We start from the raw sequence: 25,361 nt of genomic DNA on the forward strand, positions 1-25,361 counted from the left end.
TATCGCGACGCTTAGGAGCCTGGCACTCTTTGGGAGATCAGTCGAGCGTCGGATCATTTGAATGCCGCGATATATACTGGCATTTCCATCATCTTTTTCACTCTTTCATCAACGAGGATTTTGCTACTTTCCGATAGAGTTGAAAAACGAATCATAATCGCGGGATTTATCGAGAGTTTTAGACGTTGAGACGGGTGTCGTGGCCGTCCGAGTAGGAAAGCTCTGGAAGTTATGCGGGGCGAGATACTAGCGCCGCCTACGCGACGCCTCACCTATAAACTGACTATATAGACCGAAAGGCGTAGTCTGTCTATCTAAATCTTTACTCGTCTCTGTATTTTTTCCATGTTTTCGGTAACCTAAAACACTTTGTGCATAGGAAGCAAATAAACTGTCCACGAAAGTAAAGATGCCAAGTACGAGCTCCTTTGTGCTCCGCGCGATTCCTTTATTGGCGAAGAAAAGAGGAAAGTTTGCCGATCGAAAGGTGAAATATTCAGGCTGGAAGTTACATAGTCGTAAAACTAAATACAGTAAGGTATAATTATATGCGTGCCGTTCTCGACTTATATTTGCATCTGTATTATATCCACGTTGCATCATCGCTTACAACTTACTTCCCACGTGCGTTGAAACATTCGCGCGCGCGCGCGTGGGCTTCAGATGCCGGCTCGTGCGAAAACTTTGACTTCTTAAATACCATTCCGTTATCCTTTTTTTTCCGCGATGCAGAGCGAACATTTCAGAGTCGAGACATTTAAAAAATCTGAGACCTTATACGCTTGATCCGAGTCTCTTTCTAATATCGTCATTTTTCTCTTAGTCTTTGCGGTATCTGTCTGATTTTGTAATTTTTTATTTGGGCTTCGATTACGTTAAAATATTATTCTCCGAACCGAAGATACACACGCAGAGATTGAAAAGTGATCGCATGGAGGATATTCTAAAACGGGGGCCATCAATCTCGGTAAACAGACTCGCAACCCGTTCACCGCTTTCTTTTTTTCCCATGGTGATGGCCTATCGATCAGCCGCTGGAATGAAAGTAGCGAATCGGGACCACGTTCCAACGAGCCAAAGCAGCAGTCAGAGCTTGAAACAATCGTACAAGCTCCGAGAAACGTCCTATACGGGACCGCTCGTACCACAAGAAGCATCGCGAAACCAGAAAAAAGAACCTACTTCGTTTCTAACAAATGAAGGACACGGGGATCAGACCCTGTCGCGAGGTCGAGGCCTACCTCTGCGTTTGGTCCATCGAAATTATAAAAATCCGTGGGATTTTATCAACGATCGAGCAGTCTTGGTACCGAGAGAGCCAGCGTCGATCGCGCACAGGTGACAAAGAGACGGAACCTCGCCAGGTGAGCGCACGTGAAAGAGTGATATATACCCACGCTGTTCTCCAACCATAGCGCCACCTGAGAGCGACTATGGTCCCTCAAAATGGCCGTCCCTCTCACCTCAGACCTTCCTGGAACGTCGAAGGAAGCAGGTGGCGATATTCAGGTACAGAAATCTCGCGTGGCCGCCTCGGTTGGTGGCGAGACCTCATTCCAGGCGGCGGACCCACATCGAAAACTGTGCCAGAAACCGTTGGTACGCGTCGTAGCGAAGCTCGAGAGTCGCGGGCCCGTCGGCTACGTCGCAATTGGACGGAGGCGTCGTAAGTCGTAACGCGATCGGCGAGTCCCGTGGAGTCGACACGTCGGTGATACCTGACAGGTGGATCTGTTCCTGGAATCTCGCGTTCTTCTGTTAGCCCTTTTGGCGCGTTGCGCGTGTCAACGGGCGGCTATCGCGTCGGACGACCTGGTGATTTCAATGCTCGGCGCGAACGTGTAACCGGAAGAAGGAGTCCCGTCCAGTGACATCGTGCGCGATTTTACGGAGTGTCGTGGTTCCCTGTAGGCGGAGCACCAAGGGGGACCGTCGATAGAAAGTAAGTCGTGTCCGGGCCCCGTGGAGAACATTCCTGTTGGGACGTGGACGACGAGGAGGCCGGAGGAGAGATGCTCATGCTCGAACCGAGCGGGAACGAGCATCGAGGATTCCAGTGGACTACGCTGCAGACAAGATTATGAGGACGTGAGTATGCATGGAATATACGCTACTCGAGCAACTCGATATCTAGTTTTGGTAGCCGGGATTCGATGACAGAAGATCGCATCGCGTTAACTAGATGTATTTTGCGATAGATATATATTGCCCTGAGCACGTGGTCGTAAGTAGACCGTTTCTGTGCCCTTTTAGGGTCTTCAAACTCCAAATCTTTCCATTTCCGGTTCGGGAGTAAGAAGTTCGATGGATGCGAATAGCTAGCCAAGACGCAAATAAAATAGACATAATATGGGTGGTAGCCGCGTAAAATGGGAGGGAATCTGGCCTTGCTGGCGTGTACACGACTTTTTTAATCCCCTCGTGCTGCTCCAATTGTCTCGACCGCGACGTGGTCCGGTTGAATCGCCTTTCGATCCTCGCGAATATTTCTTCTCGCGAAACGCCGCCGCTAAGACGTTCACGGTGGGGAAGATTTATTTCGCTTACCCGGGGACGGTACACGTGTTTGACAAATCTGATGCGCCTCGGGGAACTGGTTCCCTCTCGTGCCCCGGTACCAACGAGAATAAACTCGAATCTCTCGATCGCCGTGCCGTGGCAACGTGTACCAGAGAGCTCTGGAGCTGCCCGATCCGCCCGTCCTATGGAATGTCTGCTATTCACCGGTACTTTCGCGCGTTGAGTAACGAGACACACTGGCGCGACTTGTTCCTCCGGAACAATGATGCCGTTAACCTGTTCCGTCCAATCCGAGGGCCCCTGGACTCGATAAACAATCGAATCGGCGAGTACTTCTCGAATCAACACGTTTAAAAAAAGAGAATCTATATGGATATGGTGGATGAACGAACGGTTTGGAATCTCCAGAGCACGTTTGCGAGCTTATTTGCACTTTGAAACGATGCGGAGCTTCGACCATGATTCTTGGTCCTCTTCGCGATTCTATAAATAAAAAAAAAATACATGTCGAATCGAGTAACCTCGTCCTTTTCAAAGTCGGTTAATAAAATGCACGGTATCGGTCGATTTAGCGCCACGATTATTCTGAATTTTCTTACAATGGGATCGGAATGGAATAAAATCGAGGATAAACATCGCACTTCGAATCGGCTGGTGTCAATGTTCAATTACCGCGATCAAGTTTCTCGTTTCTTCGATGCGATACGCGGAATTACGCAGCTGTCCGTGTACGTGTCCGTGTACGTGCGCGAGACAAGCGTAAATACCTAGGAGAAGGTGGGCCAGAATGAGGACACCGGTATCCCAACGAGCATTATATCGAGTGATAAACGGCTCGAGGAACGCGATAAATAATCTTCGCATGCGCGACGTCGCGAATTTTCGCGCGGCTCGTGTTGTCGTTCGATCGTAATCGTTTTCGTCATGGCGCTTGAACAAGTGCTCTCTCTATTCCCTCGTGCTGATTTCATTATAACACGAGCGACCGTAACACGGCTAAACCACGAAACGAGGGAATACGCCAGGTGGGAGTCGTGAAATATTCGCGGGTTTTTAGAAATTTATTGCCCTGGAGCTACGCGTTCGATAAAATTGATTTTGTGGTACGCGAATATGCGTTATTCGTACAGTACAAGAAGATTTTTCTTTCTTTTCGAAAGGGGAATTTTCATTCAAAATGGCTCGTAATTAAGTAAACCAAAACGTTGCGTCGTCGAAAAAGCACGTTGATCGAGGTGGGTCCGCACACGCGCTACCAATGAATGAAATCCGATGTTCGTCCGTAATTGGAAGTGTCGCGTTTTATGGCGATCGTTACGATTTCCTCTTTGGACGTTGCGCAACGTTGCCGACGCTATTAAAATGAACGCCGGCTCGCCGATTTATTTACGCTCGACGAAATCCACCCAATTACGAAAAATGCAGTTGATAAAAAGTAAAAAAATAAAAATAACGCGAGAAGAAAATTAGGGTATGCCAAGTATCGATGGAATTTACGAGTATCCATAAGCGTTTACGACTACCGGTATGCCGAGCGTGGAACACGAATCGATCGAGCCCGTTTCTTCGTTAACTCCAACGAATACCATGCGAATGACCACTATCGGCCCGTATAAAGGCTGCACTTCACCAGCAACAACTTCCGTATGCGCATCGTCTCCCTTCGTGTACCTCCGGGACAAACGACGCCGCTCAAGTACCGACTAAAGCTAGTTTCGAATTTAAAATCGACTACTTTTTTTAAGCGTAAAACGAGGATAAAGCTAGGATAAAAATGTTTAAATTTGTTGAAACATCTATATTATTTTGGGCAATTATATTATATTTAAGGTGGGTAGGCAGAAGCGTAGGCAGAGCGACGACTTCCCATGGCGAGGTTTCTTCTTCTTTCAAGTTTCTTCTTCGACACACTTTTCATTGTATTATCTAGGACTTTCTTATTTTAATTGCCGTTTCTTTAGTAGCAAGTGTTGCTATTTGCCAGTGGTGAGAAGAGAAAGAGTTTTCACTGATTTTGGAGTAAAAAAAACGCAACTTTACTTGGGTTGTACATCTTCTTCGCCGGTTCGTTCTCAGGAAGACCAGTCTTCCGAATGTTTTTCTTCGGCGCAAATTTTATCCTGGCAGGGAATGGTCGCGATGGCAAGCGAAAAAAAGAATCAGCGCGTGTCCGGTGACTGGAAAAAACACGATTCGTTGATGCGTGAGAGGGTCTATCACGCGTTTATTACGGTATTGTTGTGCACGGTCGCTAACGGTATGACGTAACCGCCATTGTGGTATCGTTCGCCGCGCAACAGAGTATCCGTGGCCGAGGACTCGCGGAAAGAAAAGGGAAACCTCGATCGTTCTGTGTAACGCTATGCTCGATTATACGAACGGTGAAACTGAGGTAATAATTTCAGAAAAATGAGTCACGGATCATTTAGAAAGTTTTCACGCAAGCCACGACAGGAAGATGCTTCGGAGTTATCGTACCAACGATTGCGAACGTTCTTCGAATATTCAAGGGGATCAGCGCGAGAGGTTAGGTGCAAACGAAGGATAAATTATTAGCGATTATCAGTTAATGCTTTCGAACGTTTTATTAGAGAGATGACTCGACTGTCGATATTATCCAGTAATTGCACGTTGAGAGGAATTGTGAAAACGTCTATCTACTTGTAATATTATTTTTTTATTTTTTATCGGTGTATAGATAGAAACGCGAAAATCTCGATGACGTTATGGCAGGCGTACACGGGGGTCGTAAAATCTGTTGTAATTACCGTTGGTGGTCGCCCACTATAAAAAGTATTGGCAACCGTTTGTTGCAAAAGTTGGCAGGAAAGTGTTGGCGGCACGATAATACACGCGTAGTTTTCTTTTTTTAATAACGCTGATGCGTTTAACTATCGTTCGATCACAGCTCTCCGAGATGCTATCGGTCAGAACTTCGGTATGTTTCTTTTTCCATCTCTCTTCGTGTTCCGGACATCCTGCGAGGGTAATTATTGAGAGTTAGAAAACGGCCTCGGTCTGATTCGCGCGCGCGCGCGCGCGCGCGCGTTTTGCATTACGATAATTGCCTTCAATTAAAAGCACGCGTTTTGCAGGGCTGTGTGTATCGTTGAACTTATGAAACACTTTTCCTCGTTTACGCGTTTCCTCGCGGAGGAACGAGATGAAAATCAATCGAGGTGTTCTTCTTGTTTTGTTTCGTCATACGTGTAACGAGATTGTTGGGAGAAAAGGAGCAAAATAAAAATGTACCGCGGATCGTTCTGATGATGTTTCCTGTTTACGTGTCGAAGGTCGTACGCGGTGTATACCAGAGCGAGGTGCAGCGCGGACTGAGGGACACGGAACAACCCCAGGAGCAGGATCACGCAGGATTACCTTAATCGGCGATCATGTATCGGCCGAACTTTTACGAGAGCACGTGCCTTAGGTGCGCGCAGACGGTGTACCAGGTGGACAGGGTGGGTCCTCTGAAGGACTTCACCTTCTTCCACGCAGGCTGCTTCAAGTGCGCTATCTGCGGCACGAAACTGACCCTGAAGACCTACTACAACAACCAGCACACGATCAACGACAAGGAGGTCTACTGCAGCAGCCATGTGCCCAAACCTGGCCCGGGGACCTTGGACGGGTCCAGCGTGGGCATCAGGAGCGCCCTGAACGTTCCAAGGAGCGGTTACGTCAACGAACAGATCAGAGCTGGCGGTGCGTCACCGCGAGGAGTTTATCCACCTTGGTAAGAGATTTTTCATAGCACTCTTTACCTAAAACGTGTCGAGATACATATAAGGCTTTATGTAGCGATCGAAAAGTAGATATTCTTTTATCTTTTTCACGTTATTGGCATCGTTGGTTACAATTGAAACAAGTCGAGTAATTTGCATGGTTCTTGTTATTCCCTCGTCGCAGAGCGCCGGAAGTGGCTCCCGAAGGAGCTCGACGATTCAGGGAAAACTGTCGCGTCTCACGGAACATTGCCGATACGTGTAACTTTTCGGGGACGTGACGAGAGCGTAATCGACCGTCTCGAATCCGTTTGACGATTCCAAGGACGTGGCCGTTGACACGCAACCGGTATCGCTGTTCCAAAGGTTATGGGTTGAGCTACGCCGTCGGAACGTTTCACGCCGCCTTAAAGATAACTTGAAAGCGATCGAGAACTTGATCTACGATTCTTTTTTCTCTCCGCTTCTTTACGTTGCCTCGATCGATCAAAGAAGAGGGATAATTGGGTCGAACTGAAAATTGCTAGGAAAAGAGTAATTTAGGGAGATTTATCGGATAATCAAAGCCAGAAGGTGTCGATCGTCGCGACGAGGCGCTTTCAGGCGTCGTTAAAATTCAAACGTTGTTCGACATAGACCTCGTTTGCTTTTTAATGAATACGCCGTGATACGTGCGACCGTAAAACGCCAACTACAACACGCGGGGGAGAATTAACGCTCTGTTTTACGTTTCCTGTGTTCTAAATGAGAATTCGAACGATACCCCGGAAAGTCGATCGACTCGCTTCACGTTCAGTTTCACCACTTTCCCTTCGGTGAGATCAAGTGCAGTGCAAACGGCATGGTCTTTTGTGCTAAACGATCGCGTTAACGTCGCCGTTGATCGCTTTGCTTTATCACCAACAACATTATCTTTCATTGCGTTCCTGTAAAGAAATTTAAAAACCATTCTCCTGTAGTTTGATGATCGATTAACAAGTCCCTCACGTAACTCGGACACTTTTCTGCACGTCCATGGTCGTGTTGAATTTTTCTCACGGACACCACGCGACAATTATTTCCTACAAACACACTTCGATTCAGAGGCAGGGCTCGAGTCCTATATACGTGTCATTCCTCCGCTCTTTACTACCGTGCTATCCCGCCTCGTTCATCTTCGTTACATAACGCATCGCTGTTGTTGGCCTTAATCCGACGATGTCTCGAACAAAGTCAGGACCGCGATTGTGCGCGCGAGAACCGCACTTGCTCTTCAGTCGGAATGTCAATGGCTGACCCGATTCCATTGAAACAATCGCGTGTCCAAGGGATCCGCGAGTCAGACCTCGCGTACTCCTTTCGATCGGGGAAATAATCAATTTTTAACGTTCGCTGAAACCATCGATTTCGTTCTAAGAGGACTTGGCTAGTTTTGCTCTCTCGAAAATATTAAAATATCGCGAAAAACGATACATTGTTTAGCTATGCAAATTTTTGGCACAATGTAAGAGAGCACGCGACGTAGCCGTACCAGCTGAAGCTACAAGGGGTTTGTCGCTGTTTTGTATTCAGCTTTTTGCCAGTGGTTGAAGCGAGTTTCAGCAAGATTGGTTATTTTTTAAATGAAAAATAACTGAAAATAGATGCAAGGGAATTCCTCGAGTTTGATCAAGCAGAACATGCTACGCGGTCTGTTGTGTATATCGAATGGTATCATATGCTATGGTAGGATTTATTCTCAAGCCGAGACCTACTTTACGAAGACCTAACACTTGAACGACTTTAAATACTAAGTTAAACTTGCCAACTCTTCGCACAGTCGATAATTTCGTTAAAGTATCTTGACTAATTTCTATAAAAACGGCTCGACACAAAAAAATATCAAACTATTTTTTTATTCTTTCTTTGAAAAACATGCATGTAAAATATGTATATGGGACGATCTCGAGGACGCCGTAGGGAAAAAATGAAGTCCCTGCGAGTTTATTGGTTTTTTAAACCCTCTCTCTGAAAAGGTACCGTGTAAATAAGAAGATCAAAGAATCGTTCTTCTTTTAAAGTGCTTTTTTTTTGTAAGCAGTACGATGTCGGAACCAATATCCATTAAAAAGAGCCACAAACGTTGACATTAGAAACTACCGACACTTTGACAGTGTAGTTCGCAGAATGCGCGGTATATTTTGAAGCGAAACGATCGAGGAATATAGAATACACCTTCAACTGTAGGAATGTGATATATTTGAAGAAACGTATTTTAGCTAGTTCAGAAATTGAAGCTGTTCGAATTCTATATTTGAGAATGGAGCGAAAATTAATATCCTTGGCTACAATTGAAAAAGAGATTGTTCGCGTTTAACAAGAATCTAAACGAACAAAATCTCTCGGGTACCTCGTGGAATATTTGAGTCTGATAACACGCTAAATCTGGGTAAACAAAATTTCATCGAACCCCGGGGAGAATTTAATTGCGGTAACGCAGTAACGCGATTAAATTCAACGAAACATCGTTAATCCAAATTAATTGAAGAGGGAGGTCGTTCGGTATTGAGGGAAAGTGCGGATTAACGAGGCTAGATCGCTGAGATTTTACTACACGGCCAGGAAAATAAACGAAAAGGCAGTAAAGCCTGTTTGATTTCGATTACTTCTGCAATGGAGGACGTAATGGAATATCATGCAGACCATCCAAGTTCAGCTGAACAGCTGCCGTCTTTTCTAGTAACATGTACCTAAAATAAACGATGTCGATTGTGTAATCTTGAACAAGCTTCTATTTATAATTATTAATAATAATGATTTACAAAGTTGCGATGGTCTCGTCGTCAATTTTCGATAAACGCGAAGGGAATCGTTTTCTCCGTCCAGTGGCACGCGAAAGGCATGCGCGCACACATGGATTACGCGTGCAGTGGAAGAATTTCTTGTAACCGTGTTTCACGAGTTGAGAAGAAGAGAAGCGCGTAGGCTTCGTCGCGAGTGAATGAACCTCGGGAGCAAACGAGCGAGAGGTGTAACACATTCATTTAAAACGGAGCCACTGCACTCTCGTAAACGATCGTGCTCGCGCGTCAGATCTCGATACGTCTAGTTCTGGCTCGTAGTAGACGCGAGTACCTGACGATCAAAAATTCTAGTTTCTAGTCAAATGTTTGTTGGAATAATCGTCAGCCTGTGTTAGTTATGCCAATTAAACGGGACTTTAAGACCATTGGAATGCGGCGCGTGTTATTGTCACCGCCCTTGGCATACGTTATAAAAACTCGCGCTCACCGGAACTGCGGAGAAACACTGTTACCAGGCAACAACATTCTTAAGCTCGTCGCCTATAATCGGTAATTTTCGTGGAAATACGTAGCACACTAGTTACTCGCGTACTTGCACCTACGAGCTCCGTGCTCTCCGAGCTCTCGCTACGGACACAATCGTTTTTCCCAGCTCGCGAACACCACAGTCGAACTCGTTCCAAACCTCGGTCTTAACTCTTTGTGTATTCAATCTGGTCCACCACGTGTACAGTTTAAATAAACTTTTATCGTTAACTATTATACGACTCGTAAATTCCCGCGGATTCGTCCGGTCGCGAGTGAACTCTTTGATAACCAAACGGTGGAACTTGCGATACCGTCACTTGGCCACAATTTTCAAAAAACGTACGAATTTCATTTAACGTTAGTTAGATAAGAAAATCGAGGAGTGACAACAAGGGGAATAATAATACAAAATTGAAACAGCTCGGAAGGAGACACTCGCGGGAATCTTCGTAGACGATCCCTGGGCCCCTGAAGACCCGTTGCATAATTTTGTTCCAGTTACGATAATGTAGACTCGCCTAATTATGCCAGGCACCTAAACGGACACGGTTCACCCCCGGCTACGAATTCGTCCAATCGTGATTTTCATGGGAATGCCGGCGGAGGTGCGACTTCGCCTTACAACCACAATTATGCCGGGGACGGGAGCTACCAGTACGGGAGGTTCGACGCGAGTGCTCTTCACATCGCCCATGCCCTTAAGCAGACGGAACTTCAGAAGGGCTACAGCAAGGCACGCGAGAAGCCCATCGATTATTATCTGGTGAGTCATTGGCATTAGTCGGTGAAATGATTCGTCATGGTCGTTCGCCGTATTAGGAGCGGGTTACCTATTCCAGCGGCGAGTCGGCAATTACGTCGCTACGGGTTAATTACGTATATACTGGTCGGGATTGGTTCATTGAAATATCGTTTCGTTGCCTCGACACGAAATTGTCGACGCTATATCGCGACTTTCGATTCGGAACCAGGATTCGTTGACGCGGTACTACGCGCGGAGTGATTGGAACTCGAACACGCGATGATTTTAGAGTTACCGCATGTACAGGTTGAGTCACCAGGACGACTACTTACACTTTTAAAAATAGTAAAATATTGCATGTTTTTTAAATTACGACATCTAGTTTGAAAATGAACGAAAACCGGCCTTTTCTCGAGTGATCGAGACCTCAGGACCGTGGAGTTGGTTCCCTTGGCAACGAGCCGCGAATTACAATAAAATCTGGTATTTCGATCGTGTTCGGCGACGCGTGGAAATCATGACGGTGATTAGCCTGAACGTGGGACGTAGGTGCATTTTAAGGGAAAATAGTCGGGTTCCCGAATTTCCGATCGGCGGAATGCGGGCCGAGCGGCATTCCGTGTCGGGCCGTGACTTTCATGCGCGAATCGCTCGACAAGGAAGGAATGTGTACCGCGGCGAAGACGGACTTTACATGAAAATGAGATTGCCGCTTTTCCCATCGGGCCAGGCGTAGAAGAAGGCCGAGCCGCTAGTCGCTCCACTATCGGTGCGCGCGTTTTCTCTCAATCCGCTTTCGCGTGCACATCCAGCTAAACGCGTTCTCCAAATTATCGGACGCCCGCGGAAGCGTAAGGGCTTGCTCTCTCTTTGAAACGATCGGTGATATCCTTTTCAACCAGTAAAGTTTCCTTGTCCAACTTTTTAACCAACACTAGCTACAATTTCTATTTATCGACGCTCTTCTTCTGAAGCAGTTTTTCTAAATTACTCTTCCGCGGATTACTCAGACGTCGATCTTGGACCGAAGGAGTCGTTCGAGCAGACGATTTCTTCTTCGGTCGATCGCAAGAACACTGTCCTGCTCATGACGCCGGTGAAGCATGAACACAAAAATCGTTACGGACAAAGAAGATGGAAGACCGATCGTCTATTTTCGCGTTCTTTCGTCAAGGTTTCGTGTGGCATATCGCTATATAAACGTTCTGAGATCCTAGAATCCATAACAAATATTCCATTTCTTAGAAAGAACATAAAGAAGAATTCTCGTTTTCAAATAAAGTATCGGTTGGTGATTCGACCTACATTTTCCAACTACCATCGAACCTGAAAGCGATCGAAACGAACGTACTCGCGTTGAAACGATAACTCGAATCAAGCGAAATCTAACGTTCAATTATTTTAATTAAGTCCGGGAAATTTTATTTTCACGTTCCTTCGTCAAGATTTTCCATCGAAGCGTCGACTCTTAGCCAGCTTCCGGGGGCATTAGTTGAACAATACGGCGAACATCCTCGTGAACATTACTGGAACTGTTACCACGGAAGAACGCGTACCCTCTTTCCCTCGTTCGCAGGAGCACGCGAAGGAAAGGCTCGCGCGCGTATCCAGAATCGCTTCCGCTTGCGGTACTCCACTGCACTTGATGGCTAATTAGAGAATCGTTTGCCCGGGCCGCGGTAGGAATCGCGTGCACGCAAGGAACAGAGAGAAGGAGAAAGAAGCTGGCCGTGTGCGTATCCTGTTTAAGAGCGATCGCGGCTCGCTTCTCACGCACATTCGCAAATCGAACGAACCACGGATGCTAATCGAAATCGAACGACTCGGTTTTTGTTGTTGGTCGTTTTCGAGCAAACGCGCACGATCCGAATGAATTAATTCGTGCACGTAGTATTATGAAACCTAGAATTAATTAAGCGTGAAGTATTTATTGTCCGTTGAACTCGGACCTTAATTAAGCTCATGATTATTTAACAAACCGTTTAACTTTATAATCGTGGCGAAATACTGGGGCACTTTAATTAAGCCGAAATCAATACCTATAATTTATTCGTGTTTCGTTGACAGACCTTGAATAATCAATCGTTCGATGAATCTTTTAATTAGTGTATACCTACATTCGTTCGAGGGAATTCAATATTTGCCTCCAGTTCGCTCACGAGTGTCTCGTCGGTGGGAGGTTGGAACGTTTTCCTTGAAATTCAACCGACAACGTGGACTTTTACTGTCATTACTTCGTATCGATACGCACGAAAGCATGCGAGTAGCGGATGACTTTCAGTAAGATTGACATCACGAGTGTTTAGCTGGAACGCGTCGCGAATTAAACATAGCTCCAGGCTCGAGGGAAACGCAAACAAAAGTCTCGGTGGAACCTTGGTTAACCAGTCACGCGAGGAAAAATCAGATGAAATTACTTCTTCGATGGGTCGAGTAAACAGATTGACCGAATTAATCCTACTAGCGCGCGCTTTCTCGTGGTCTCGAAAGTACGCGACTCTTGCTGACTCGTTTCGGATCGTAAGCGGCAAGATTCGTGGAACAAACAGTCGAATCGACGCTCGTAAATCTCAGAATCGAAGATTTGGACGCGTTCGATACTCGATCACCCTACTACCGCGAGAAATTTTCGGTAAAAATAATATATCAATGAAACGATTTCTGAATGTTACTCAAACAGGAGACGGATAATATAGTCGGTTAATTGCTCGAAATGCTTTCCGAGATTGTTTCGAACGTCTAGAAATGTCAATGCTCTCTAACATTGTCCTTATTTGTGGTTATTTCACGCAATAACGTGCGCGGCCATGACGTAAGTGTAGCGTGGGCTTCTCTGTTTGTACACGCGAGCGGAGGAAATTGCTTGCGCAATAGAAGTCAGGCACGTCTGAAGTTCTGTAACGCCTGTTCGAGGCGCTTGGTCTTGTTCTCGAACTTTGAGACTTTTAATTGTGATGTTGAATTTTTTACATTTACACGAGTCCAAATCTGAATCGGTAGCGAAACGAACTTGTCTCGCCGAATCTCTGTTCCATTGCGTTGCGATCGCGTCGATTCGTGGTTGGCGATCATGGAACTCGTCGGTTCCGGCGGGACTCTGCCAGAAGGAAAGCAGAAACGCGGCGTGAAAGTAAACTCGATAAAAAACTGGACTAGGGCAGCCTTTGAACGACTTAGGCGCGGCTTCAGCTTTTTGATAGTCGAAGAAGACGTCCCGGCTTAATTGCACCTGTTCGGGTGAAACTCGTCGCGAGTTGCACGGTTCCTAGAAGCGATCCGTCCAATTGCTTCCAATCTTATATACGAGTGACCGTCATTGGCAGTTGAAAAGAATGCTTCCAAGGAGAGAGGTATAAAATTTCTTATGATTACCAGGACCGAGACGAGCAGACGCGTTTGGAGATGAAGCATCGCAAAGAAGAGGATGACCTCTATCGAAAGTTTGCTCACCATCGCGAAGAGGAAGACAGACGAATTCGGGAGGAATTCAGAGTAAGTGTTCTCGATCCATTCCATGATTTCATGTAGTTTAAGGGGTTTAGAATTTGTACGAGGAGAAGTGATGCTATTCCTATCCATGTAGCGGCGCACATCTCTGTATAAAGAACGTTGAATATTAATCTGGCGTTTCTCTGACCCGGACAGGACGAATGGGAGAAAGAGCTGGAGCAGCTATCGGCGCGATGGGAACGCGAAAAAGGCGGAAGAGTACGTACCCAGCAATTTCAGCAGGAGAAGGAGGACCTGGAGAAGAACATGACTCTCCGCAGGGACAAGAAGAAGGAAAGTCTCACGCGCAAAATGCTGGAGCACGAACGGTACTCGTTACCTAATTAGACTGATTCCATGCCGACGAGAGCGCAAATTTGTTGCGCCAACTCGTTCCAAATGAACCCTTCGGTCTTGTTGTCACATTTTCAGCGAGAGATATTTGTCTATTTACTCACTGAAGCCTTTTAAGCGTTCCCCTTTGAATCTGCTCACAATCAGACTCGACAACAACTTCTCGTTCATCTCCTTATGCGCTTAAGATCATATTCGTGCGCGTATTCATTCGAAACCTTGGAAACGTCAACTCGACATAGTTTGCTTTCGATACGTGTTCACATACTCCAAGAAATCACGGAGTATGGAAACACGTGGAAATGTTGGAAACCTGTCGCGCAATGGAAACTCTACGACACGGTCCTAACCCAACTCCCGATCAATTTTCAGGGCAGCGACTGCGGCGTTGGTGGAGAAACAGAGCTCGGAGATGTTGGAGCTGATCAATGAGGCGAGAAGCGAGTATATGCGCCAGGAGAGCCTGTACCTGGACGAGGGGGACGGTTATGCCCAGGAAGCACCCCCTCTGCCTTATCCATCGCGCGCGCCACCCCCGCAACCCCCAGCCTTGGCCAAGTATCACATCTACAACGATCCTCTGGAGTTTGCTGACATGGATCAGATAGCTATTTCGGTAAGCTTCCGACAAAGGCTGCCCTTTTAACGGCGGATCTTCCTGTAAATGTAATATCGACGATGCGTGCACGGCGCGGCGGACTACAGCCACGGAATTTTAAAGAGTAGCTCGAATCGGCGTCGATATTTTCATATTTTCGCGATATGGCTTTCTTATCCTACATCCCCATGTGCACGGAGACCTTTGGGTAATCGATTTACGATCCGTCTTTCGTGCCTGAGTACATTGTCGAGACACGATACCAAACCTCAGAAACAAATCGAATATTGGGGTGAAAAGAAAGAAATACCTTTTATTATCGACAATTAAAAAAAGAGGATGATTTACCGATTCTCGTTTGTGTCTGCGGGAACCAGGTAGCCCAAGAAGATCAGAAAACGTTCACGGACCTAGTGCGACAGTTGGTGAGCAGATGCGGATCAGATATAGAAAAGGCGAGGACGATATTCCGATGGATCACCGTGAAGAATCTGAATACCATGCAATTCGATGAAAATCTACGCGGAGACACGCCCATGGGGTTGCTGAGGGGCATCAAACACGGAACGGAGAGTTACCACGTTCTGTTCAAGCGATTATGCAGGTGCGTCGAGCAACTTATACAATACAAGCCTAAATAACATTTTTCTCGCTTGTACGTTTGTCAAGGGCACAGCTCAGGGCTGGAAGGGGTGAACTTACAGGGCTTTTACAAACTGTTTATTCGCGATAATTTCATATCGAAGACTAAACGCCTGATTCTATTCTTGCAGTTACGCAGGTCTGCACTGCGTTGTCATAAAGGGTTACAGCAAATCGGCTGGATATCAACCAGGGGTCTGTTTCGAGGACAACAGATTCCGAAACAGCTGGAACGCGGTTTATGTGGCTGGCGCGTGGAGATTCGTTCAATGCAATTGGGGAGCACGACATCTCGTCAATGCCAAAGAAGTTCCTCGTCCAGGTCAACCGAAAGCCAAGAACGATAGTCTGAGGTAAACTTTCAAGCTGTTGATCGATCAAAAACCATTTAACATTTCAAAACGGGAATCCAAACGATGTCAACTATTAAAATTGCTGCTCTTGCTGTTCGTCAGATACGAGTACGACGACCATTACTTCTTGACGGACCCGCGGGAGTTCATCTACGAGTTCTTTCCCCTCCAGGAAGAGTGGCAGTTGCTCAAACAACCGATTTCACTCAAAGACTTCGAGGAGCTGCCTTTCGTTCGATCTTTGTTCTTCAGGTGAGGCGACCGCGTTCCCGTTTTCTCTTCGCAAACACCCTTGGACCAAGTTTCACGACGCTAAATTATTGTACAACCGTTTGCTTGATCTCAATATTTGTCGCCTCAATTTCTCCCCGACGCGCACATGCTCCTTCCGAGCGAATGTGCACCGTGCGGGAGGAAAGTTACGCGATTAATGTAAATTCGACAGGTACGGCCTTTACTTTCCGGATACGAACACGAACGCCGTTATGTACACGGATTCGACGGGTGCAGCGACCGTCAGGATAGCCATGCCAGCGCATATGCAGTCTTCCCTCATTTTTCACTACAATCTAAAGTTTTACGACAACGACGGCGACGGGTACGACGGAGTGTCGCTCAAGCGTTTCGTCATGCAGGTAACTTTGAGAGCTGGTCAAGATTTGATTCGAATCTTATTTGTTTGGCAGATATCATTTTTCAAGATATTAATATATAATGTTGCCCACGTTTGATTTCGACGCATCGAGCAACGTCGCGCGTCGTTTCTAAAGTGAAAACAAAACTTTCCCGCGATTATCACGAGTCACCGAGTTAATTACCACCGCCGCTATTCGTATAAACTAATTAGAAAAGTATAATTAAAACGAGGAGACCTTTAATGGAAGTTTAAGTGCCACCTGCTAATTAATTGCTCGGAAGTGAAATTAATTGGCCGGCGGGAATACGCGCAAAGTTAGGTTACAGGAGCTTTCTAGTGTCAACGCTTACTGTTTGCAATAATAATAACGTCCTTAAATATTGGTTTTCGACGTTGCGATAACGAACTATTCGAATAGTGAAAGGTACACGCCTGAAAATTGTACCGTGGACAAGACCGTGGCATTTGCGTGGATCGTTTTTAATTTCGTAAAAACGAAAAACGTACGTCTCGTTGGATAATCGAAAGCCCAAATAAAGCTAATTCTTATCGTCTGACTATTACGTGTTCACAGTCCGTGGTTGGGAACATAGTCGCGTTTCGGGTGCACGCGCCATGTTCCGGGGCTTTTCTTCTGGACATATTCGCGAACGCTGTGACACCGAAGGAATATCTGACAGGTGAACCAATGAAGTTCAAGAGTGTGTGCAAATTCAAGATCGCCTGTGAAGAACTGCAGACGGTAATGGTACCATTGCCAGATTGCGCCAGCGGGGAATGGGGTCCCACAAAGGCGACCCGATTGTTTGGACTCATACCGATCACGCATCAGGTACGTTGATGTTTCGAAAGGATGGGAGATATCGCTTGAGAAAAGCATTTAAATATATTTCAAGAGATGAGAAAATCACCTTCCATACGAGTGGCCATTAATGTTTTCGTACCTTTACCTTCACCCTGTGTTTGAAAATTTCATTTCCGATCGTAGGAGGCACTGGTATTCGCTGGTCGCGAGCTGGAGATCCAATTTCGAATGTCGAGACCGCTGACCGATTTCATGGCGACGTTGCACAAGAACGGGATCGAGGAGAAACGCCTCTCCAAATACGTCACGCATTCGATCGCCGACGACGACGTGGTGACTTTCTCGATCAGCTTTCCCGAGGAAGGCCAATACGGTCTGGACGTTTACACCAGGGAATCGACCAGCCCGACGACCGTCCCTCACGATATCACCGGTGAAAAGCACTTGCTCACGCATTGCTGCAAGTATTTGATCAACTCCAGCAAGCGGAACTAACGCCATCGCCAAGCAGTTGTACAGAGTGGACCGATGGCTACAGTGATGCATTCTACATATGTTATATACGACTAGGACCTATTCCGCTAGTTTTAGACGAAGACATGTCGCGTGCATCGTGGAAGATCGGCAAATGTGCTTCGGTTTCCTTTTCGACCATCGATGTCTTCCTTTTGTCTCGGAATAGGTTTAAAGTGACGCGAAAGAACTAATCAGCAAGATTAACCTTTACTTGCCAGTAAATTATCCGTTGACTAAAGAAACTATTGCGACAAGTGTTTGTTCGCAGAGAAGACGGGGACGAAGATACCGTTTCGAATGGATGCGCAAGAATCCTTGGGTGCGAGCAGTCTTGAGAGATCAAGTATAAAGTCACGAAGGTTTCTTCTCGTTTGCCATGAGTGGCCAATTAATCTTGCCCAGACGCTAATTCGACAGAACACTGTTAGCGTCGGAGCTTTCAACGCGTGGACAATGTATATACTTACTTACAAAGGGTAAAGGTATCCACGAAACATTTTGTACTAGTCGTGCACAAAGAGATGCACGCTTCAGAAAGAATGGGACCGAATCGAACGACAGGTGCAAACTCTTGACGCGCGACTCGTACGAGAACCATTTCGCAAGAATCAACGCAGTAACCCGATAATTCCGAGCTGACGCGCTACCTCCACGTTCTTCGTAGTTAATAATAACGGTAAGCTTACTAATTTGTCGATGTCAATTATCGAGGAAGAATTATGTTTAATTTCAGCACTTGTCGTATCACGAGATATAAACGAGCAGCATAATCGTGTCGGAAGCGTAAGGTATATTTAATAGGACCCTTATTTAATTCGTTAATTTTTCCATGCCCACTGTCGTCCGTGTTTTCACGTGAAAGTTGGCAATTATAGTTAACTAGCTTTTGGAGATCGTGCGGTGCTCCCCGACCAAATAAATCAAACTTTCTCGCCCTCCCTCCCCACTCCGCCCTGGTTACCAGTTCGAAGCGTTAATCCCAATTACCTCGGGTCGTTTTCATTCAATCCCTGAAATCGCGTTTACGAATCGAGGAGCATCGTATATGTATTTTATTACGCGTGGTGCTTTGCGTATAATAATTATGGACGCAATCGTTTCGATTCCGTTGGTCTGTGGTCGACGTTGATTCGAGCCGAAGAAATACCGATGGGGATGATTCATCGTGAAATAGTGAAATCGACGATCGACGATCGACGTTCACGACACTGTATGGCGTAAATAAAGTTACTCGAGTACGGTACGATTTAAAGGGCGGCTGAAGGAGGGCTTTGAATTCGTAAAATTTTGCGGTTACGGTGGTTTCCGAAGTTCAGGTGCTATATGTTACTCTGTCACGACTAATTGCACAATTCTAGTTATGTTTGAACGCGAGAAGCGTGGCTATGCTAAACTCTTTAAGAGCTTTGCAGGAAGGAACCTTGCTAAAGGCTTTCATATTTTTTTAAATCGACAAATATTTATTGGAATACTTTTCCAAAAAAAAAATCAATAATTTGTTAGTTATTCTTTGCGATAGAAGAGGAAAGTATAAGTTTTCTTTCCTGCAAAATAAAATAATTTAGCGTTTCCACTCTTTCCACGACATGACGTTCAGAGCGAACAAAAATTGTTTGTAGTAATAAAAACTATATATTTGTTATTTTTCGTAATATCAATGTTTTTCCCCCTTGTTGTTACTGGGAAATGATAACAACTCTTATGGGGGAGAGAGGCGAGGGGAGGAACTCTCCCCTCTCGATTCACATTTCCATTACCACGGAATAACGTATAACTGGGGCTTGATAATCTTGCTCATCGTTTCTCCCTAACGAGCGTGTAAATTAATTTTTATACATATACTACGAGTAAGTAATAGAGACTCGTGTTCTTGTAAAAAGGTATTTAATAAAATCATAAGTTTACGGAGACTCTCTGTATTTTGTCGGAAACAAAATTACGTGACTGTAATTTCGTAAATAATGCATAAATAATAATTTATATGTATTCGATCGTGTGTCGTCGATTCGTTAAAAAATCTAGAAATTATTGGTCTATATTTCTCAGTGATAACAAGAAATAAGAATTTCGGATTCCTCGGGTAAGTTAATTAATTCGTATAGTCAGTTTGTAGGCACAGAGACGCGGTAGATACCTTTCATACTGGCTATCGATTTCCCGCCAAAACGTTTCGCCTTTCCAACCGTAGGTGGCAGCACGGCTCGCAATTCTCGCGTCCCGCGTGGTCCCGTGTCGAAGACAAAAGCCGGCAGTCTAATTAAAAGTGGCAAATAAACGTCGATTATCTCGTGAAATACGCGAAACTGTGCCGAATCGAAGATAAACTCGAAACTCCCTCATCCAGGCAAAGAAACGGTTACCTCCTACAGTCTCCTGTTCGATGTCGACAAGCATTCCAAGTACTGATCTTGCGAGCATTATTCGGCACTGTTCCACAGCAGCTTGGACGAATGACGTGAGTTTATTAACTTTATTACCTCGTCAAGTCAAAAGTATCTACCGATAGACGGATATTATCAGGCAATGTATACTTTGTTTGCAATGTATTATCGAGGAAAACGCTGATACGTGTAGTACCGACATGCATTCGCGAATCACCCTGTATATGCGCAGTTTCACTCTGTTTTCTAATCTTACGCAGCGCACGGCCAACGAAACTACTTAAAATGCACTCGTAATCGGAATCCCGCTCGTATCTGGCCGCATTACGCTGTTTTCTCATAATTGTGAAAAGTTTCGCGGTCGTACGTTTATTAAACGCAGCTTCCTGGTTGCTATGCTTCGTGCGCGCGCGAGCGCACCTAGAGACCTCCTGTAATGGCGAACAAAGTTCTAAAAAACCAATTTCAACATTTACAACCAATGATATCACTCTTTTCTTACTTAAAAGAATACTAGCATTTTAGCGATCAATTTTACATGGTTCTTCGATAAATTCCTGTTATCGATCGATGTTAAAATTTTGACGAGAACACGATTCTCCATCTCTCTATATCGGACTCTTCTAAACGCTCGCGCGCAGGCTCACTGCAACGGCGAGCGGAGTTTTAAAAAATCAATTTTAACATTTACGAACAATTAATCGAGCCGAAAGCGCACCGCGCCAGTTATCGATTTCGTTCGTTGTCTCCGATATAAGGTTAGCTTTTGAAAGTTAAACGTCCCGTGTCACGTAAAACGTACAATGTATAGAGGGTGCCCTCGGTGTGTGCAGTAAAATTATACTTTCTAAAACACCATCCTCCTACACCGAAAATCGATTGTCCCCGATACACACTGTATAGGATTCCACCACCCTCTGTATGGATTTACGATACATATTTATCAGCAGCTTCGATGCAACCGTTGGCGTCGGACGGTTTATTCGTTGGACCATGCGACGAGCGACACCGATTGCGACCCGCGATCGATATAACCAAGAAAATTCGTCCGTGACGCGAATTAATTTACGAAACGAGTGGATACCGAGAAGTTTCAGTCTCAAACGCGCGGATCTCTTTGGTCCTCTATTATACAGGGTGCTCGACTGCGAACGGAGCAGCCGCTCACCTCGTTCGATACGTTGATCCACGGCATGGTGATAACAAAGATATCTCATCGAATGGTCGATTCTTTATATAAAAAGGAACGAAATGCTCGAGAAAATCGAATAGCTTTAAGATGGAGTAAAATTCACGTGAGATTTTAGACGGGATACTTGAGTTTCGTGTTTAGTGGATCACCCAGTATCTCTGTTGCTGTGTCGTTATCATCGGGAACCAATTATCGGACTCGTCTCGCGTATTATTCGTTCGAGGAAATTCACGGTACGGTTTCTTCGGTGGCATTGCCGAGAAGGCGACGCGAATAGGGAAAACTTGTCGTCTCTCTGAGCCGCTAATTAAATAGCCACCAATTCCGACTGTCCTTTCCGCGGTAACTTCCGGAACAGGCCGAAGTCGGAGTCGAATAGGACGGGAAAGAAAGTTTTCTTATTCCAGCTCGCGCGGAAAGAATGACTCTCGTAATTCGCGTGGCGCGAGCGCCGGTTTGTGATTTATGGGACGCTAAGTGGCCCATTGTAATTGCAGATGAGGGTATTTACTGTTGTCGTTATTATTATTGCGAGCAGCGGTGAAGATGGGAGAGGTGATCCTCTCGCCGCTCGGAGAATAGCATCTCTGTTACGAGCAATGGCGGCTCGTTGTCGTTGAAACCCGTGAAAAGGGAGGATTTGTACGATTTTAGAGGAAATTCGAGGATTTGTCGTTTCTATTCGATTTACTTCGTTTACTTTAGTTTTTACGTGATTTACCTTGTATATTAGTGAGAATTTGTCACGGAACATAGTTTGGGTAACTCTAGCATACGGCGACTAATTTCTGGGAATATGCATTCCACGTAAAGAATAACGCTTCCTAGCGGCCTCGTCCGGCGCACCTCCGAATAATTGCGTGCCGAGTTCCTCGAGGTCGCGACGTGTTTATTTATCGTCGATTGTTGTCGCGTCGGCATCAGAGGCTTGCGGCGCGTTCCCCTGGCCGACAACTTTTTCTTGGCTCGCTCGCATTAAAATTCGTAGAGTCCCGCCGTCGGCGTCGGAGGAGCGGCCCCGGGTCGTCTACGCGCGTCGCGTCATCCCCATACCCCTCCGCGCGCTTAAAATACACACACGCTCGACTTTACGCCGTAAAAGCTATTGCCTTTCCGAGCCGGGACTATTTTTGCACCGTACGCCCCCAACCGTCTCCTTCTCTAATCTGAACCCAAGCCGAGAGGATCTATAATGCATGCCGTGTGCGCGCGCGAGGGTATTTCCAATCCTACGGGATCCCTCTGCCGCCCTTCTTGCACGAGCCGCGCGATAGCGAAAGGGGAGGGAGTCGAAATATCGGGCGTCCAAGTGGCGTCATGCTTTGGCGGATGGATGCGACTGACACCCCCCTTTTTCAACGATCAAGTGTCCCCCCTCAAAAATCTTTTTATTTCCTGTAAAGTAATTTTTATAGATTTAACGTAATTTCAGAAATATTTATACGCGTTGCATTATTGCATGTAAAGACGATATCGCTCGAGATACCTAAAGAATATTATTATTGTAAAGCAAGAGAGTAGACGAGATACGCGAGAAGGATAGTTACACGGAACAAGAGCGAAGAAAAAGCAGGAAAATTCTTGTACCTCTTGAATTTTTCTACTTTTGTCTCGTTTTTCCTCTGTTTTACTTCCCTACTCATGTTCCTTATCTACTTTCCAGTGTTTTGCAGTAGTAATGTTCATTCTGTATCCTTTAAAATTTTTCTTCCTTTTGAAATCTACTGCTTTCACTTTGTTGTTTTATTTTTTATAGCTCTCCTACTTACGTACTTTGCCTACTTTTCCGTACCTATTACGATATCGTTTTCGTGCATTCGTGCTCGCAATAAAATTGGATCAAGCGCACACTGGCGAACAAAGTATCTTCGTATATCTTCAATTTCGTACGGAACAAGTTATATGTGTATATAACGTATGTTACGGTGTATATAATACATACCGCGAGCGTGCGAGGTTATTTCGAATCTTGCGCGGTTCCACCCCCGTTCTCGCACGCCCTACGAGATACCGAGAGAACAAAAAGGGGGCAAGGGAGGAAGACGGTAGGAAAATATCGGGCATCGAAGTGACGCGATGTTTTCGAGGGTGGCGCGTGACCGCGGCGCTGAGTCACGCGCGAAACGACTTCCAGGCGTCGATGTTGGGAACCTCATTTATTTGTAATACGCTGTACACGATACGTCCCTCGCACTCACCCTCGCCTAGACGGATAAGATAAGGGCGCGTTTTCACGCTCGACCATCGCCGCTATGCGATGATCCGCGTCTACGCGTCGGCCCTTTTATTCGCTCGCGCAGCCTCGACGATTCTTCGACTCTGACGAGGCTGGAATCGAATGGTGCATTATTTATCGGAGGCGAATTTAAGGTCCGACCGTGGAAGATCGCGCCAGATAGATCCTCCTATGGACGGGGGATGATAATTGGCCCTCGATAACACGCTGCCGCAGGAGATCCGAGGCACAATAGCTGCTACTCGGGGCTGAGATTGTAACGAGGCTCGGCCAGGGTTAGGGAAGGATCTTGAACCAAGGATTTGTCGGGATTGATTCGATTGATCCCGTGGCTGAACCTTTTTATAGGAGTCTGCGAAGGTTGCAAATTTCGAACAAATTTTAATTCTTTTTTCAATTTATGAAACGACGTAAATATTGGATTTTCTCTCGATCTTGGTTCTAGGCCTCTTACATTTGCATGATGTTTACGTTCCGATGTGTATACCGTGCTCAAAGCTCGATTACTTAATAAATAATCATTTCGCGAAGGGCTCCCTCGGCGCTTCCTTAAGATGTCATTAAAAATGAATGCAGGTCATACAGTTCTATGCTTGGGGTTGCGCGAGTGGAATTCTGGGAATTAAGCCAATCCAAGGAAACATCTCAAAGTGCAAACCACGCGTGTAAATAAATGAATCGGATTTTTTTCCATTCGAGCGAGATAAACTTTTACTAACGCGTCTATTTCTATGCCAGCTTCCGTCTTCTCTATCCTTGAAAGTTCCATCGACGCAAAGTATCCGGGGCTTCGTGTCTCCGAGACAGATATAAATTCATACGGGTGACAAAGTGGACGACCATTAGTCGGAACCTATCGCGGAATCTAAACCCAGGGTAACGCGAATCTTTTCATTTGTACGCGTAAGCTTCATCCTTGTATTTATTAGACGACGGAACGTTTCATTGGCCACCCAAGGTCTATAAAAGTAGACCTCTATCGTTTCCGTGCGCGATTTCCAATCCAGCGCAGGAATTAGTCTGTCGTAGCTCTTCTTTTTAAAAGATTCAAGGTATACCCAAAGCATCGCTATCCATGACCCAAGCTGCGGTTTCGCTCGATCGAGCATCTCGAATCGAGGATCGATCTGATCGATAGTCGACGGTTTCGGTAGATTCCAGCGACGATATACGTTGAATGTCTTGCGAGCCGCTATCCGTTTCCTTCGGCCACGAATTTCCTCGTTGCAAGACGTCGGAACACGTTCGCCGCGCTTAGAAAAAAGCTGTGCCCGCGATTGGACCGCGAGATTGCACCTCTCCAAATGAACCATGCGTGCCTCGGATTGCGCAGACCTCTCTCCGACAACCCCTCTTTGGGCCGGTGAATCGTTTCACTTTCTTGCAGCCGTTTCTTCTCTCGATTCTCTCCGCGGAGTGGAACAGATGCTCCCGGATTTCAGCGATCGCGGCTGATAAGGCGGCAAGAGGAAATAGAAAACAAGAGGTTCCGGGCCTTTTGTGTGGGAAAGCAGATGCGTACGGCGTGGAACGCGATTAGGACGCTCTGTTTATGGGCCCGGTCGACACACTCCGAGGACGACGCGGTGGCGGCGTACCTGCGTCGCGTTTAATCCGTCGCGGTCGTTCTCGGTCCTGCCAAATGCTTAGCCAGCAACTAGGTTGCGCGTAACAAATTTCAATTTCTAGAGATACCCAAGTTGCAAACAAATTTCAAGTTTGACTTATCGTACTTATCGTACTTATCGTACGTATACGTATATTCGCGTGGTATACTTTATAGCTGAAGTTGTATTTACAAACGAACCGGAGCGTGTTAATCATTCGTGGAATTGTTTACGTTACGTTCAACACACGGCTGATGCATTGCTTTCATTGCTA

At 45.9% G+C, this 25,361-nt stretch overlaps 1 protein-coding gene across 3 annotated transcripts; it reads left to right on the plus strand.

Annotated features, from left to right (window-relative positions):
• Window positions 1-1,452: 1,452 nt before the first annotated feature.
• LOC128876728 (hillarin) lies at window positions 1,453-19,313 on the plus strand. 3 transcript variants are annotated; one of them, XM_054123306.1, is made up of 12 exons: window positions 1,453-2,088; window positions 5,814-6,256; window positions 10,034-10,298; window positions 13,653-13,769; window positions 13,923-14,095; window positions 14,493-14,736; window positions 15,096-15,322; window positions 15,492-15,713; window positions 15,816-15,965; window positions 16,159-16,348; window positions 16,925-17,182; window positions 17,339-19,313. In XM_054123306.1, the coding sequence occupies exons 2-12, from the start codon at window positions 5,913-5,915 to the stop codon at window positions 17,648-17,650; spliced, it is 2,502 nt and encodes an 833-aa protein (XP_053979281.1). In that variant the 5' UTR covers window positions 1,453-2,088; window positions 5,814-5,912; the 3' UTR covers window positions 17,651-19,313. The 3 variants fall into 3 exon arrangements, with proteins under 3 accessions (XP_053979281.1, XP_053979282.1, XP_053979284.1); XM_054123307.1 differs by having other exon boundaries at window positions 10,067-10,298; XM_054123309.1 differs by lacking the exons at window positions 1,453-2,088; window positions 5,814-6,256 and adding an exon at window positions 9,201-9,556 and having other exon boundaries at window positions 10,067-10,298.
• The last annotated feature ends 6,048 nt before the right edge of the window (window positions 19,314-25,361 follow it).

This window comes from Hylaeus volcanicus, chromosome 5 (genome assembly GCF_026283585.1).
Source record: "Hylaeus volcanicus isolate JK05 chromosome 5, UHH_iyHylVolc1.0_haploid, whole genome shotgun sequence".
NCBI lineage: Eukaryota > Metazoa > Arthropoda > Insecta > Hymenoptera > Colletidae > Hylaeus > Hylaeus volcanicus.

Excerpts from the sequence above, each read along its gene's own strand:
- LOC128876728 (XM_054123306.1), top strand. The coding sequence starts at position 5,913 with ATGTATCGGCCGAACTTTTACGAGAGCACGTGCCTTAGGTGCGCGCAG. Across the intron at positions 15,966-16,158 it reads GTTCGATCTTTGTTCTTCAG|GTACGGCCTTTACTTTCCGG; the intron begins GTGAGGCGACCG and ends TAAATTCGACAG. Across the intron at positions 16,349-16,924 it reads TCAAGCGTTTCGTCATGCAG|TCCGTGGTTGGGAACATAGT; the intron begins GTAACTTTGAGA and ends ACGTGTTCACAG.